The sequence below is a fragment of the Pezoporus flaviventris genome, unplaced genomic scaffold (genome assembly GCF_033815535.1).
Source record: "Pezoporus flaviventris isolate CSIRO_AGI_PZ_B2104156 unplaced genomic scaffold, CSIRO_AGI_Pfla_v1 ptg000096l, whole genome shotgun sequence".
Taxonomy (NCBI): Eukaryota; Metazoa; Chordata; class Aves; order Psittaciformes; family Psittacidae; genus Pezoporus; species Pezoporus flaviventris.
Window position 1 is genome coordinate 3,711,201 of NW_026892644.1, and position 15,552 is coordinate 3,726,752.

At 36.4% G+C, this 15,552-nt stretch overlaps 1 protein-coding gene across 3 annotated transcripts in view; it reads right to left on the bottom strand.

Moving 5' to 3' along the window:
* CUNH12orf4 (chromosome unknown C12orf4 homolog) overlaps nucleotides 1-15,552 on the bottom strand; it is a 20,758-nt gene continuing 5,206 nt past the window's right edge. For 2 of the 3 annotated variants that reach the window (XM_061476434.1, XM_061476433.1), the window contains exons 5-14: nucleotides 14,298-14,397; nucleotides 14,079-14,200; nucleotides 13,273-13,379; nucleotides 12,371-12,568; nucleotides 10,248-10,376; nucleotides 9,060-9,128; nucleotides 7,443-7,645; nucleotides 2,487-2,544; nucleotides 1,226-1,293; nucleotides 1-255 (exon numbers count right to left, since the gene is read on the bottom strand). In XM_061476434.1, coding sequence (XP_061332418.1) covers nucleotides 163-255; nucleotides 1,226-1,293; nucleotides 2,487-2,544; nucleotides 7,443-7,645; nucleotides 9,060-9,128; nucleotides 10,248-10,376; nucleotides 12,371-12,568; nucleotides 13,273-13,379; nucleotides 14,079-14,200; nucleotides 14,298-14,397 — 1,147 coding nt within the window. In that variant the 3' untranslated portion in view covers nucleotides 1-162. The remainder of the gene's footprint in view (nucleotides 256-1,225; nucleotides 1,294-2,486; nucleotides 2,545-7,442; nucleotides 7,646-9,059; nucleotides 9,129-10,247; nucleotides 10,377-12,370; nucleotides 12,569-13,272; nucleotides 13,380-14,078; nucleotides 14,201-14,297; nucleotides 14,398-15,552) is intronic. The other variant, XM_061476435.1, reaches the window with a different exon arrangement.

A 15,552-nucleotide genomic window follows, 5' to 3' on the forward strand; every position in this document is an offset into this window, starting at 1 on the left:
TACAAACAGTATTTATCTTTTATTATGATGTCATGATTTTTGAAGTTGCAACAAATACCACTTCAGGGTCATCATCCCTCAAAGGAGAGACATTCCAGTCCAGAATCTCTGCAATCTCATCCTGTGGCAACATGATACGTCTTACTGCCTGCTGCACAACATTCAGTGCTTAGAGGTCAGAGTCAATGTAGAGGATACTCTGAAGATTTGTGGAAGCATATTACTCAGTTGGTAAAACATTTCCTCAGAAATTGTCTGGAAAACAATATTAAAAAAAACACACCAGTAAGCTTTGGCATTTTTGCTGTAGTTTGGAAGAATTATGTCTCTTTGGTTTTTGATACTTAAGAGATTTGCTGTTTTTCAGAAGACTATAATTGTGTGTTATGTGTTATAATTCTATTTAATTCAATCAAAAGGAAAACACTGACCTACAAATACTGTTTATGTATTTCTGGGATATACCTGTTTCCAGTAGATTTCTTGTTCCAGTAATTGATTATTTCTGCCCAGCATAAGCAGGACAGTGCTGTTTATTATCTACAGGACTCCTGCTCTCTGAATTCCAGGATTAGATTCAACTTCAGTACTTAAGTTTATTCTTGGCTTCCTCCCTGCTCAACAGTTTACTACTTCATCAAGAAATACATGCTATTTCTTTCCTAATATAATTGATTTTTATACTGCAATACTACTTTCTAGAACAAATACAAGTTGGTGCTGGCCACCTTCGGAAAACTTCCTGTTTCTGAAGATCAGCCAGAACATCAAATTAAATCAATTCAGAATCTTAATTTCAACTGCCTTCAAAAACCTGGAGTTAACAATGACTTCGGGGAAGCCTGAGTGAACTCGGTGCACTGCAGCTTTCCAAGGCAGTAAGACTAACAAACACCTAAACTTACCTAATGCAAGTTAGTTTAGCCATCTCTTCAGAGTAAATAACAGCAAAAAGATATCTTTTTCAAAGGTGATATATTCATGATTTATAAAGGTGAACTTCCCAGTTTGAAAATTTAACATCCTTAGAAGATACTATAAGATATCAAAAAACATGAATCCCTCTTATTCTTGTTTTACTGGCAAGGAATCAAACCCATAGTGGTTAATATAAGCTCACAGAAAAAGAGCAGGGGATAGCAAAGAAATCAAAACTAGATCTGCTGAAATTTAACAACTTCTGCCAACAATCTCCTAGGTTGGTTAGGAACTTGATTTAACCTACCTGTGGTACCAAGAACTGTACAGTCCGAGAAATTCCTCCATCCCATGAGGCCATTTCCATCATGAAACCTATAAAACAATATTCATACTATGTGCAGTCTTTCCCATCAATTACACCATTATCAAGCCATGAGGGATTTTTCACATATAATTCACATATAATTAGGATTTTTACTGCCTTAACTGGGGATGTCATTAATTGCACTTAAATGAGACTTAGCCAATCTCCTGACTGAAATCTGCTTTAACTGGAAAATCTAATGAGGAATTATGGAGAAAATCAATATACCCTTGAAGACCAGAATAACCAGTCCTATGTATAGCACAGTACTAGCCAGAAGAAGTGTGAGGTTTCTCCAAATATGTGTGTTATGAGTTCTTTCAATGACTTGCTTTCACTAAGAAATAGCACTTCCTTTAGCTCTGATGTGACCATATCCACGTTAATAAATACAAGCTTGCTGCCAAAAGTACACTGGCAATCTGGCAGCAACAGAGATTATCTGGACCTACTTATATGGAAAAAGCTCAGCACTCATTTACTGATCAAATTATAATATGGCATTTTTGTGCTAGTATGAATTACAAAGTCCAAAGGAACAAACTCATGGCAAATAGGTATACTTAGAAAAATACCTGATTAATGAAAATAGTTATATGGATGATATTCCATTGTGAATTACTAAAGGTCACAATAGGAAGAGGTTCCTCAAGTAGGTGTAGAAAGAACATTAACACTATTAACATTTTAAATACTCTAAATGACTCAAGTATTTAAGTGCAGCACACAGAATGCAGCAAGTACTAAGATCACTTGGAAAGGCAGGAAACCAAGTTGAGTCACAGGGACTTTTCAGCACTGAGATGAATTAGCCTATAGAATAGTCTTGGAAAAATGCAGGGAGTCCTCATTGATAGAGGCAATCAAAATACAAAAGCCATTGGAAATTATACTGCAGAGAATCACCAGCTTTTGCACTCCTTTAGAGACTGCTCAAAGCAGCAGTAAAGGATTTTTCTTCTACTGTCTGTGTTTAAGTTGCAGATATTTTCACATTTTTAGTCTTTAAGTGTCCGAGACTGCTTCCTCGTATGACAGCTAATAATTTTAAGAGAAAATTATTTATTGTTTTAACAATCAGTAATTATTGAAAATCACTTTTTAATGAAAATACTCAGCCTCAGCTAAGGCTGGATGTCACCAAATGAAGCATAGACAAAAAAAAAACAACCAAAACAGCGTGAAGCATTCACTAACATACCTTTTACGCACTTGAACACAAGCTCTGCCCTCTTCAAGCACCATGGAATAGTCATTTCCTAAAAATTAATAAATGAAAAGCCACAGTGCTCAATGGATCTAACCAACATGAGTAGCAGTGAAGACAATAAAATAACACATTTTTGCCATAGAACCCCATTTTTCCCAGCAGGTATTCAAGCACCATTACAAGCCATGAAGAGGCCTATATATCTTATAGGTGACCATAAAAGCACTGCCACTGCCTACTGGTAGGAGAGCCCAGTGTCAGAACAATCTATATGTTTTTTTAAGCTGAGATGTTGAAGAAAAATACTGTTCATAATACTGATTGAAATAACCTTATTTCCAATCAAATAACATGATTGGAAATAAGGTTATTTAATTCCCCTATGGGGCTTCAGAAAACTGTGTAACATCCAATGGATAATTGTCAGATTTATGCCTCAGCCAGCCAAAGACAGATTCCTGACCACACCTTAGCGGAAGTAACTGATAATTCCTAGCTCTTCTTGATGACTGTTTAAGGTTTACTGGCATACCTGCTAACTTCAGCAAAAAACTCCTCTCTAATAGCAGAACTGGAAGAAGCCCTTCACCCCTAAAGATACATTAATGTGAAGACTCAAACTAAACAGAATTCATCTTCATCACATGGTGGAGTTTCAGATATAAACAGACAGCAAATACTTACCTAAGTTAAATACCAAGATGGGATATGAAAACCACAGTGCTTTAAGATACCTTAAGATATGAGTACAAGCACTGGTCTAAATAATTTAAGTAATAATTTAAATGCTTTAGTTTATTAAAACATTCTTTATCTGAATGTTACAAAGGCAATTATATTAAGATAAATATTGCTAAGCAGAGAAAGTCAGTGTAAATGCTTCACAATGAAAGAATGCTTCTGTTTGTTCTGATGTACTCTTCAACATGAAAAGGAGCACTTGCTAGTCTGAATACAGGAACACAGACGTGGAAACAAAAGTAACATTCTATGCACCTTTTCAAATTTAAGCCTTACATAATTTTCCATTCAGTAGAGCCAGCCTTTATTTTGCAGTCTGCCATTATCAAAGAGGTTAATTTCAGGATTAAAAAGTTATTTGAGAAGCAAGATTATCGAGGAATGCCAACCGATGACCCCCAAACAGTACACTGAACGTGGCTGCACTAAACTCTGAAAGACAAAGTTCCTACTTAGATGGGACAGCCTCTTGCACTACCTATGTTAAAACCAGCATAAAGTAGAAATATCTTTCCAGAAATCTTGCTTTTATTATGTAAATCACTGCATCAGTAGCTGATGTTTTTAGGGTATACAACAGAGTAATCACACAAATGTTGCTGGACAACATTTTTTTTTCCCTTCATTTCTAAGCTTTCTGAAGAAATACTTGACCCTTGGTCTTTCCTATAACTTATGTGCCTATGTGTCGTAAGTAATGTAGGCATTCCTTGTTAGTTCTGATCACTGTTTTGGCTTAGATAAAAAAAAACCTGTCTAAAAAGAAAGGTCCTGCTGCTCTGAAGGCAACTCAGAAGTACCTTCCGTAATCAGTAAAGGGAACTAAGCCTTTAAAGGACTGATTGAAACAGCAGGATATGACATTATCCCTTGGACTATTTCAGAGGAACATAAGTCTTGTGGGCACTTATGGAAATAACAGGTTGAATACAGAATGACACTCCATGCAAGCCACAAGAACTGAAAATGACACAGTAGTGATTCAATTCTAATCCATCTTTAAAAACCTAAGTTCTCAGGGTTTTGCCACACTGTCAGGATTCTTCTCTAGACGCAAACTAAGTAACAGTTGTGGAAATGATAAAGCGTCAGTTACATACCAATTCAACATACAATGCAGGAGATGGGGGGGAAGGTGGGGGGAACAAACACCCCATCTCCTAAAGTGAGTTTTGGTTAATAACATTCAAGCAAGTAAAAAAAACAAGAACACCTGGGCCTCCTGGGTTTGTTCACTAGCAGAAACCACATCACTCCTTAGCATGCAATGATTTTCTATCAGATTTCTTCTACTTAATAAAAAACAAACAAAAAAAAGGGGCCGGAAGAGGAAGAGGGAAAGCTTCACCAACCTGGAAGATGTGCTGCAAACCTTCTGATTCAAACAAATTTATGACAGACTTACTACATGGCGTTGCCACTTTTACTAAGCTAAGGGTTTCATGCCTTTGCGGATCACATCATAACCAAGTAATGAAAATGTTGAAGTCCATAAATGCCATGTGGGATGAAGATTTCAAACCAAATGTCAATGTTTAATTTAATAAGTTAAGAATTAGCAAGATGTTTATTCAAAGTACATCCATGCAAATCCTATATAAGCAGCTATACAGTTAAAGGCAGGAAACTCGGACAAGTATTTGATGTTAATACACCCATCAATCATTTCTTTATATACATAAACCATGTTCATAAATATTTAACAGTTATACTTCCTTAATTTGTACTTTTTTTCCCCCAGACATTTTTGTTATCGTAATAAAGACATGTTTCTCACAGTGCTGCTGTGAGGACAACAGCAACAGCTCCTATGTTGAAACTACTAAAGAAGTGTGCCAGCTCTAGCATGGCATTGCTAAAAATGCTATGAGAGCCATTTTATTCTCAGTTTATGTATCAGTTTATATCGGGTTCAGAACAGTGAGCAGACAGTAACATCCCATTTGCCTGAATTTGAACTTGTCTGCTTTTGCCTTTGTCAAGTATCAAACCCAGTTTCTTTCCTTCATTTAACTTAATGATCAGAACAGATTAATTTGATTTTGTTGCTCTCATTGTAAGAAAAACTAAGGAAAACAGAATTCCTTTTTTTTTTCTTCATAGAAATAACAAAATCTAATGACTTCATTACTTCTGTGAGGTTATAAACGCTATGGTTCCATCCATAAAAGAAGAAAACCTCTGGGAAAAGCACAAAGAGAACTCATGATGAATGCCTGTCACAGTGAAGCATGCAAACATCTCTGCAGCTGTGCTCCTGGTAAACCACTTTACAAAAATGTTTTCATGTAGGTGGTAAACACAGATTCAAAACCAGGGCTGCTGAAGGCATCAAGTTCAGGTTAACTTTCAGAAATCTGTTATTATTCACTTTTCCCTCAACAATATGTTACATATGTGTGTTTCAAATTAGGTCAGCCAGCTGCAAAGCACTGTAATAAGCAATGCTGCTAATACATTTCACACAGTACAGTTTTGGCTAAGCATACACTTACAATACAGATCACTTTCTCCTTACTCTGTAAAGACTTAAAACTTAATATAAAAGGTAAACTGTTTTGCCAGGACCCTTCAAGAATCCAGCACTAGGCATGAAGCTAATTCCTCAGTTTCACACATCCAAGTAACAAAACACTCCCAAAGTACACTGAACAGGTGGTGTTGTGCTTTATTTGCACATTAAAATACAGCTATGCAAATGAAAGCTAAAACTAACCAGATTTAAAGAAAAGAAAAAAAAGATAAGAATATAGTCAGATGGCAACACAATTAAGAAAAAAGGTGAATAAATTTATGAAACACAGTAACTGGGTCCCATGAGTAACCCAGGCTGCCATCCTGCAAGTTGATTATTTGCATTCCTGCCCCCTCAAAGAGTCTTGATATGACTTCAGAGATGAAAATTTCAGAAATAGTATCATCAGTTCCTAAAAGTCTACTTTTATGTATGGAAGTATATCCTTCAGAAGCTTCATAATTGGACATTTTTAACTTTTGCACTGCTTGTACTGTCACATTAATAGATCCTGAAAAGATCTTGCAAAAGGGGGCCACTTTTACACTGCGTTCGAATCAAATTCCCCTATAAAAAAAGTCACTGTTAAGGGTAATCCTTTATGGTGATCCTTTATTTTGCTGTGAGCCAGGCACTTTCAAAGAAGGAAAGGCAGTACTGAAATTTATAACTGGAAAAAATCAAAGGGTTACTTAAGAAAAACCCACAAGAGACTATAATTACACATACAAGGTTACAGTAATGGCAGTATTATCCTATTTTTCTCATTTTTTTAAGTTCATAGACTTTCCACCTCCTGAGGAGGTGAGGCATATGGCTGCAGTGTTTGTCTACTGCTTCTCACCCTGCCTCTCCATCCCCTTCCCATCTCTGCTAGTATCTTGTGAGCCACATGACAGTGCAGAGACTGTCAATGGTATTAATGTAATATGCACTGTTCAAAGTTACAGTTAAGTAAGAGACACTTATGTTGTACATTAGTGTCCGCTGAAGAAGTGAATACGAAAGGTCATCACAACAAGGAAGCACACTCGTATCCACAAAAAGCGTTAACAATATGCTGCTTCTTGCCCAGCTGATGTTTGGGGGACTTAAAAGAGGAAGCAGGGCCAGAAATTAAGGATGCAAGTGATTAGGCAGTGAAGACCACAGTTCAGAGCAAAGGTGAAATTCGACTGCTGCTGCGTAAGGCTCAGATGGTAAAGAGTGCTATTTAGGGATACTAGAACTCTAAGCCCAGCTTTGCTAGTTCTGTTTCTCATAAAACTTAGTTTTAAGGGATTCTAGCTAGCAACAATTAAAACTGGGGAGCTGGTATCACTACTGCATCAAAGACTCTGGAGGTACACTTTCTAAGCAAGAGATGTTGCCAGGAAACTTCTAGTAGTCCCATCCTTCAATAGTACTAGTACAAGTGTGCAATGAGCTGGACCAAGAAAGCAAAGTGTCCAAAATGAGGGGTGGGAATAAAAAGCCAAAGTCATTCAGCTGGCTGAAGTGCTTGTAACTGGTTCAGTTCTTAATTTGGGTCACCATATAAAATGAGTGTCAACATAATGATGTGGCAGGAGTATGTGACTGGCATAAACTGTCCCATGTGGCTTAAACTGGCATGAAACATACCCTTTTCAAAAATCACTTTTGTTGCATCCTAAAAGATAAAGCCAAGTTAAATCCTTATATTTACTTACTTCTGACATATCATGCACCAAAAGGAGAGGAATACTAATGGTAGTAATGTCGTGTGTGCAGCAGACTTTGAGAATGTTTCTGAGTCCCATGATTGCAGGATCCCGAGCAGTTACGTTACTGGATCTTACATTATCATCCACACAGAGGTGAAAAGCAACATGAATTTCAGAAAGGTTTGAATGGCGTGTGATGTAGAATTCTCCTGCAGAATAATACAAACCAGGAAAGCAAGATGATATGGTAGTGATCTATACTGAAATACAATTGTTAGACAATGTATGGATAGGGTCAGTTAAGACAAAAGGCAAATGCAAACACATAACAGAGATCATAACACATAAATAAGGAAATTAAAAAAGTTAGAAACCCACTGATCTAAAAATCTCCTGGAATATCATTGTTCTATAACATATCCTACACTCACTTTCCTGCTTTGATAGATTTCACTGGCATCACAGACACCTGGTGTAATAAGACATAACAGTGCCAGTACAGGCGGATATGATCTATATATAGTATGAAACAGAAAAACAAACACAGAGGAGGTGTAATACTCAAAATATATAATGTAAGTACTGAATTGCAGACAGATGTGGGAGGCGGAAACACCAAAAAAGGATGGGTTAAAATAAAGGATGCAAAAACCCTGCAGAAAAAGATAGTAGGTTATATAACATCTGAGATATGTCCTAGAAGACAAAGGTATCAGTGACCATTAGAATTCAAAGTAATTCATAGGAATGGGAGGATTAGTTAGACTTGTTTCAAAAAAGTTACCAAGATATCTCACTGGGGTATTTTTACACTTGGTATTCATTTACCACAGGCAGAGAAAGAGTAAGGGGAGGTGAAATGCAGGTCACTATCTTACCCTTCTGCTAGAGATCGAAAAAGTAAGTATACAATACCCCTACTGTTTCAGTCAACAGATAAACATCTTTCTTCAAACCTATTCTCACTGGTCATTTAAGATACTGCCTTTGTATTGGGACAGCTGAAGACAGCTATGTACTCCTTTCTGACAATAGCTAAGGAGGTAGTAATCCCCAGCAATGACCCATCTAAAAGTAGAAATACACAAGCCACTACAGCAATAGTCACCCTAGTTTACCTGTTAAGGACCCAAGTTGATGTATAATCCATTTATATCAAGAAGATCCAAAACAATCATGAAAGCAATTTTAAGCCCTCTTAATCAATCTTGAGTTGTATGGATTTAACTCCTTCCCCCCTCCCAACTGTGTATTCATATTCAAATGCCACAGAAACTTTCCTTAATAAAAATTACAGTATATACAGAAGACACTTTGTCTGCGAGGAATGGATTCATACTTCTCAAGGTTCAAAAAATACATTCTAAAATGTTTTGCTCTATCACAACAGTGACATATATATAATTATTTAAAAAAGTCACATGATGCAGTGGCAAAGCTGGGAATAGAAACCAGATGTCCTGACACCCAGTTCTCTGCCTTAGCCACAAGAACATCCTTCTCCTCTAATTGAGGTCAACTTGGGTTTAGTTTATAATTTATGTTCTGACTTTAGAGCTAAAAATGGGCATCTATAAAACATGATTTGCTTTAAGAAGAGGGGGGAAATGCAACAGAACTCACCCGGCAAAATGTTTGACTGGTTTCGTTCTATATTCTTTAATTTATCTTCACTTCCACTACTTTTGTTTTCTGTATATAAATATATAGCACAAATATTAAACATATCTATTAGTTACGTTCTGCCATGAAAGTTTGACGTACTAAGATAATATCTGGCTTGAATTTTTACTATAAAGTTACCGTAAAGTCCCCCAAAAGCAGGGAGAAGGACAGGAAGTGGTTTTGATGTCTTCAGTAGGCACTGAATTGTATCTTATCTCAAACCATAAGCTTTCTTACTTAATCATCCTACAATACCTCTTCATTTGGACAAAGGAAAACACAGTATTCTCAGACATAAGACTAAACTTTCCAAATTGTCCCACAACTGCATAGTACCTTGCTATTGCTTTTGAAATAACATAACTAAAGCAAATTCGTTCCTAGTATTACAAGAAATAAATTTAAAGATATTTACATAAATTAGCAATATAAAACCAGCTTTCAGTATTTTGCTCAAGACTACACCAATATGAAGGTTCCAAAGAAAACTTGTTTTTCTCTATGTACTCTTACAAATCTATTCATGTTACTGATGTATTTAAATCAAATAAGTAGTTCTCTGCAAGAAAAAACAAAAGTTTCATGATGTACAAGTACTGATCATGGTCAGAAAATTTCACAGCCATTTGTAAAAGCAACAGGTTACTTGTAAAGTAACCTGTTCACAAGGATTTGGTCAGCACTAAAAAAATATACACATTTAGTCAAATTATTATTCAGTTTTCAGCACTCACTTTCAACGAAGGGAAAGAAGTCATAAATCTCTTCTACAATTTTATTTCTATTTAAATGTAAAGTCAGATAAAGTCTCTGTTGCTGCAGGCAGTTTAAACGGCAGATGACAGCACAATGTCCTGTCCCTATCACTTCCCATGCTGTTAGAGCACATGATCAGAACCTAAGGATTTACACTTGTTTTTTTGGTAGGGTATTTCTGTTATGGCAGCAAAAGACACCATGTGAACATGGTGTCTGTGAAGACAATCTCATGCAGACTTCTCAGAGTTTATCAATAAACTTGAACATTCCATTTCCATTATTTTCAGATAAGGTAACTGAAAAAAAGGGAAATCAGCTTGCCCGGAACATAAACATTCAGCTGACCGCTATTCTATTTCAAGGAAAGTAATTGTGGTTGTTACTGACCATGATGTCTTTTCGACTTACTGCTACGCTGTGCTCTGGCCTTAAGTACAACCTTCTGGACAATTTCAAGCTGTTCTTGAATTCCAGGAAAATGGAAATCTGTGCATTCTTGGCAAACAGTTGCAAAATCTAGGAAAAAAGTAAGATTAAAATCCACGTCATAAGGCTGTGCTTAGTAACATTACATAATCCTGCTCTCCTGTTCAAGCAAGGCCAGCTACAAAGACAACCCCCTCCAAAACCAGAAGCAGCCCTGCTATACTCCTCTTTAAATTCTAAAAATATATATGTCAGAGACAAAACATTTTTTGAAAGAAATTAATTGCTTTGGGAAGCAAACAAAGCCAATCACGAAAAACAACTCCGCACCAAACATACGCACACCAAAATCCCAAGAACAGTTGCATGAGTGTTATTGCTATTCAAACAAAATCACCCAAACAAAAAAAAAAAAACAATCCCAAAACACCAGCAATAATATGTACTTATTATGCGCATTAAATGTAACTGTGCTGTAAATATGATGCCTTATTACTAGGAGTCCTTCAATCTGTGGTAGTTTATTAAAAGATACATAATAGATACTTCCAACAGCAACAACAGCATTCCAAGTGCTTTTTGAAAAGCGAGAGCTATTAACAAAGTTCATAAACAGTGTATCTGGAAAGCTGAAATTACAGTTCTTTCATTTTAGTTCTCAAAACACTGATCTGAAAGCTGAAGAAAAGTGTCATCAGCCAAAAACAACTGCAAGTTCATTTTCCTGATAAGTGAGCATTACATCAGACTTGGAAATACTGGACTGATAATGAGGATCATAAAATACTGCCTCTGTAACTAGTATTCTAAGCTCCTTACCCTAATGCCCAGCCTTCTCTCCAAGCAAGTCAATGGAGCCAAAATAAGCTATTAGCAAGGAGCTAGACTATATGAAGTAACTGCTACTTCCGGTTTTGAGGTACCTGTTCTAATCCTCCTTAAAGTTCTTAATGTATTTTATCTTTTTACATTAAATCTCCACCACAAAAATCTGTTTTCAAAACAGATTTATTAAATTCTGGTGTTCAAAACCAAGGGAGAAAGAAGCTCATATTCCAAAAGATTGTGTCTTCTACGTTTATTGAGATAAAACAAGGTCACAAGACATTTTATTTGAAACAAAGAAATCTCTCTTATATTTAACTTTCATTTTAGTTTATTGTTTGTCTGAGTGTGCTACACTTACTCAAAATCCAAGCAACAGTAGCCCTACAAAGACCTAATACAAGAGACTTGAGTGAGGCAATGCATGAAGTCTATGAAGAAACTATTTATCTAGCTTACAAAAAATAATCTGAATGAAATCAGAATGTTGAAAGTTCACACCTAAGTTCAACTTTCTGTTCAAGGCTGTTTTCTAGAGATGTGTACAAAGGTATATTTTGCTAGTTGCCATTTACACATTGTAAGGCATACAGAAAACATTGCAGTCATGGTTTTCAGTCTTGCCTCAGATGGTATACAAATGGAACCATTTTTGGATAACAGATTTACCTAAGATGCAGAATCAAAATGTTTACCAGACCTTTGAAAATCTCATCAAGATCTGAGAGAGCTTCTAGCCCATCATAAAATAAAGGCTATTAGGTTTGTATTTTTCCCCAGCTTTAAAACAGAAGCAGAAAATTGTTTCTACGCTTTTGCAATTCAGAAATTTAGACTGCACAAGCCGTGGCATTTCTATTTAAACAACAGCATTAATGCATTATTTAAAAGTCTTCTATATAGCAATTTTATGAACCTTTGAGACCTTTAATGTATTTATTTCTTAAAGAGCCTTTTAGGAAGGGGAACTGTTTCTGGCTAGTGCAAGGAAATCAACCCTGAAGTGTTCATTCCAACATGTTCCTTACTCAAACACAAACCCTAGGAAAGAGGTAAGAGAGATATCAGCATATCAGAGCACAATTCTGTCCCCCATCCTTACCCATATCTCTTTTTGCATTTGCCACCCTTTTGCAATACCACGTCCAAAACATTCAGATCTCCATTCAATTTTAATTCTACAGGAAATATTTTTTGTGACAGCAAGTTTGAGTGACATTTGTTTTCACTGACACGATACACCCCATTAGAGGACTCACCTCTTTTGATGCCACTGTATGAACTGATACGGTTATCTACCAACAAAACCAGGCCACAGAGAGAAGTTGAATAGAGAGACATTGCAGTTTGAAGTCTGTGAAGTTTTACTCCACTTCGATGATTGCGTTTATGTTTACAGAAATCTAGCATATCAGCTCTCAGTAATCTCAAATTATGCATAGTCTTCAACTGAGCTCCTGTAGGGAGTATCAATGATTTGAATACATACAGTGAAAGAGCAAAATTGGGATTGTTATTAAAATTCAAGGGATTAAAGTGCTTCCCTAAGTTTTCTGATAAAGATCTATAAGAGAAATACAATCAATAATACTCAAAGAAAGTTTTCAACCATATATTGTTTTACATACACACCAGCAATTTACAAAGTAAGAGTAAAAATGCAGTATTTTCACATGCTGTCACAAAGCAAGGCCTTGTTCGCTATTATAAGGCTATGGATGAAATACTAACGCAGTCAAAACAGCATAAGAAGTCTCTACTGCATAAACAAAAAGCAAAAACTTTAGGTATCTATTTTTCTGTTAATTGATCATGGGAATTGAACCTAATACTGACATTCGCTTACCAAACATAAGAATAGTTAAAATACAATTTTTAACCACTATATGTTTTGCTGTTAGTGTACCTTGCGAGGGTGGATAAAAACTTGCTTCTAGAAAGTTTGCCATTAAGTATCTCTCAGGTAGCTAGATACTGTTTGATACAGCTTACACCATACAGTCCTCCTCTTACTTATGCAAAGAACAAATACAGTTCAGTTTGTATATATTATGCACATTCATGGTTAATAATACAAGTCATACTGTAAATAATACACGGTTTAGATACATTATTTATTAGCATTTGTCATGATGTTTCATTTTGGCGTCAGTTTACTTACCCAAGTGAATAGTAAAACTTTCTTCTAACAGCCTCTGCTCTTCATAAATTCTTCCGTTTCCTTCTACAGATTCTCTCAGTTGGCTGGGCTGAATATTAATTTCATCACTAAAATAATGAAAAATGTACTGAAAAGTTTGCCCTAATTTTTGTTCAATTCAACAATATCTTGTGAAAGCTATCCAAAGTTTTCTTGGCTAGTCTGTAGAAGTCAAGAGACTAAACCTATCGGTATGAACTCCACTTATCTGAGCTTTTGCCTTTCTGGCATGCAATATTCTAGGTGCATACCGGCAGAAAGAGCTAACTCCACCGTTAGATTTACCTAAATAATTACAAAGCATTTTGAGATTGAGAAATAAAAATTAATCAAAATACCTAGTTATAAGATAATAACAGAGAAAGAAAAAAAACCACAACAAAACATTCTTCTCAGCTTATTTATCATAGCCAAAACCTTATTTATTAAGTTACAACACAAAACATTTCTATTTTGACCCATATACAAAACAGGATGCTAAAAAAAAGATAAAAATAAAACACTCCATTGTATTTAAACTAGCTGGAAATATTTCAGATACCAGGTACAATGATTAAAACACTATTACTTCACATCTATTATGGGCATCCGAGATTGTGACACCAAAACATCCTCACTCTCTCTTAGAGGTCCTTGCCTCTGGACCTTTAGCAGTCCTTTTGCTTCAACTGTCCTACTTAAATGGCTAACCTGAAATAAAGATTATGTAAGAGCAAGTCCTTTGAACTATTACAGATGGAAGTAAGCATCACAGAGGAATTAAACACCTGACTGTGCTGTTGTTGGGATTCTTTAGGTCCTGATGAAGTTTTATCACCCATTCCTGATATTCCTGCTTCTGGATGGCAGTAGACTGTTTTAATTCATTGGTCCACTTGTTCTCCAAATCCTAACAAGACAACAGTGATAATTTGAGTAGTTTGTGTTGTCTTTTTAAACTAGTATTTGCTTGACATGCATATTCTACTTCACTGAAGTCAGTTTACCTGCTGAGATTCAAAATGCTGAGCTGCTAATGAATTTACATCTTGGTCTGTTAGCGATTTCCCTAGCTCCTGCATCACCTTATCCATTTCAGCTCCTTGTCTGAAATAGAAGCAAAAATAGATTTGCAACTAAAACAAAAAAAAAAATGGCAAAACAACACTGTTGTGGTTTAAGCTCAGTCATAAATCAGCCATGCAGTCCTCGCTCACTCCCCGCTACCTTTCCTCCCCCCTCTCCCGGAGGGACGGAGAGGAGAATCAAAAGAATGTAACTCCCACAGGTTGAGATAAGAACAGTCCAGTAAGTAAGGTATAACACAAACCACTACTGCTACCACCAATAATAATAATGATAAAGGAAATAACAAGGGGAGAGAATACAATACCACCCACTGACCGATACGCAGCCCAACCAAGCAGTGAACTAGCCCTTCCGGGTACTTCTCAGTTTACATCCTGGGCATGACGTGCTGTGGTATGGAATACCTCTTTGGCTAGTTTGGGTCAGGTGTCCCATCTCTGCTTCCTCCCAGCTTCCCCTTCTCCCTGGCAGAGCATGAGACTCAGAAAGTCCTTGGTCAGACTAAACATTTGAGCAGTAATTAAAAACATCGGTGTTATCAGTGCTGTTCCCAGGCTGAAAGTCAAAAATACAGCACTGCACCAACTACTAAGAAGGAGAAAAAATGACTGCTACTGCTGAACAGCTATCATAAAGTCACTGATACAATGATCAGTTGTATCAGTCGGCTGGTCAATTCTCATCACAAGCAGAGATACAACTGAATGCACAGCTGAAAGCTATGTCATACGCTACTTTGTCCATCTGCTCATTTTGGAATTGGAATTCATATATTTAAAGTCTGCCCTCACAGATGTTCTAAAGAAGGTACAACAGTATCTCCAGATACTCTAATACAGCATCTAATTCACTACCCTTATCATTAGAAGAGGTTTTGAAATAGACCTATTCAGTCCCTTGCCTTCCTCCTGCCCAACCATACCACAGTTGATCCAGACAGGTAAACACCAGGAAGTAGGTTAAACATAACCATTTTTAACAGTCAGATGAGCTTCCAGCTCAAATTACATTCAACATGAGGACCTGGAGTTAAAGGGCTGTCCTGCTATCATCAATTCATCCAATACCTCATCCTTCCTTAGTCTTCTTAAATCCCTGGCTTCACTTAATCTTTCACATTCAGCTCTTTCTTCAGCAAGGAACTGAATTACCCTAGCACTGATTTAGTAATGA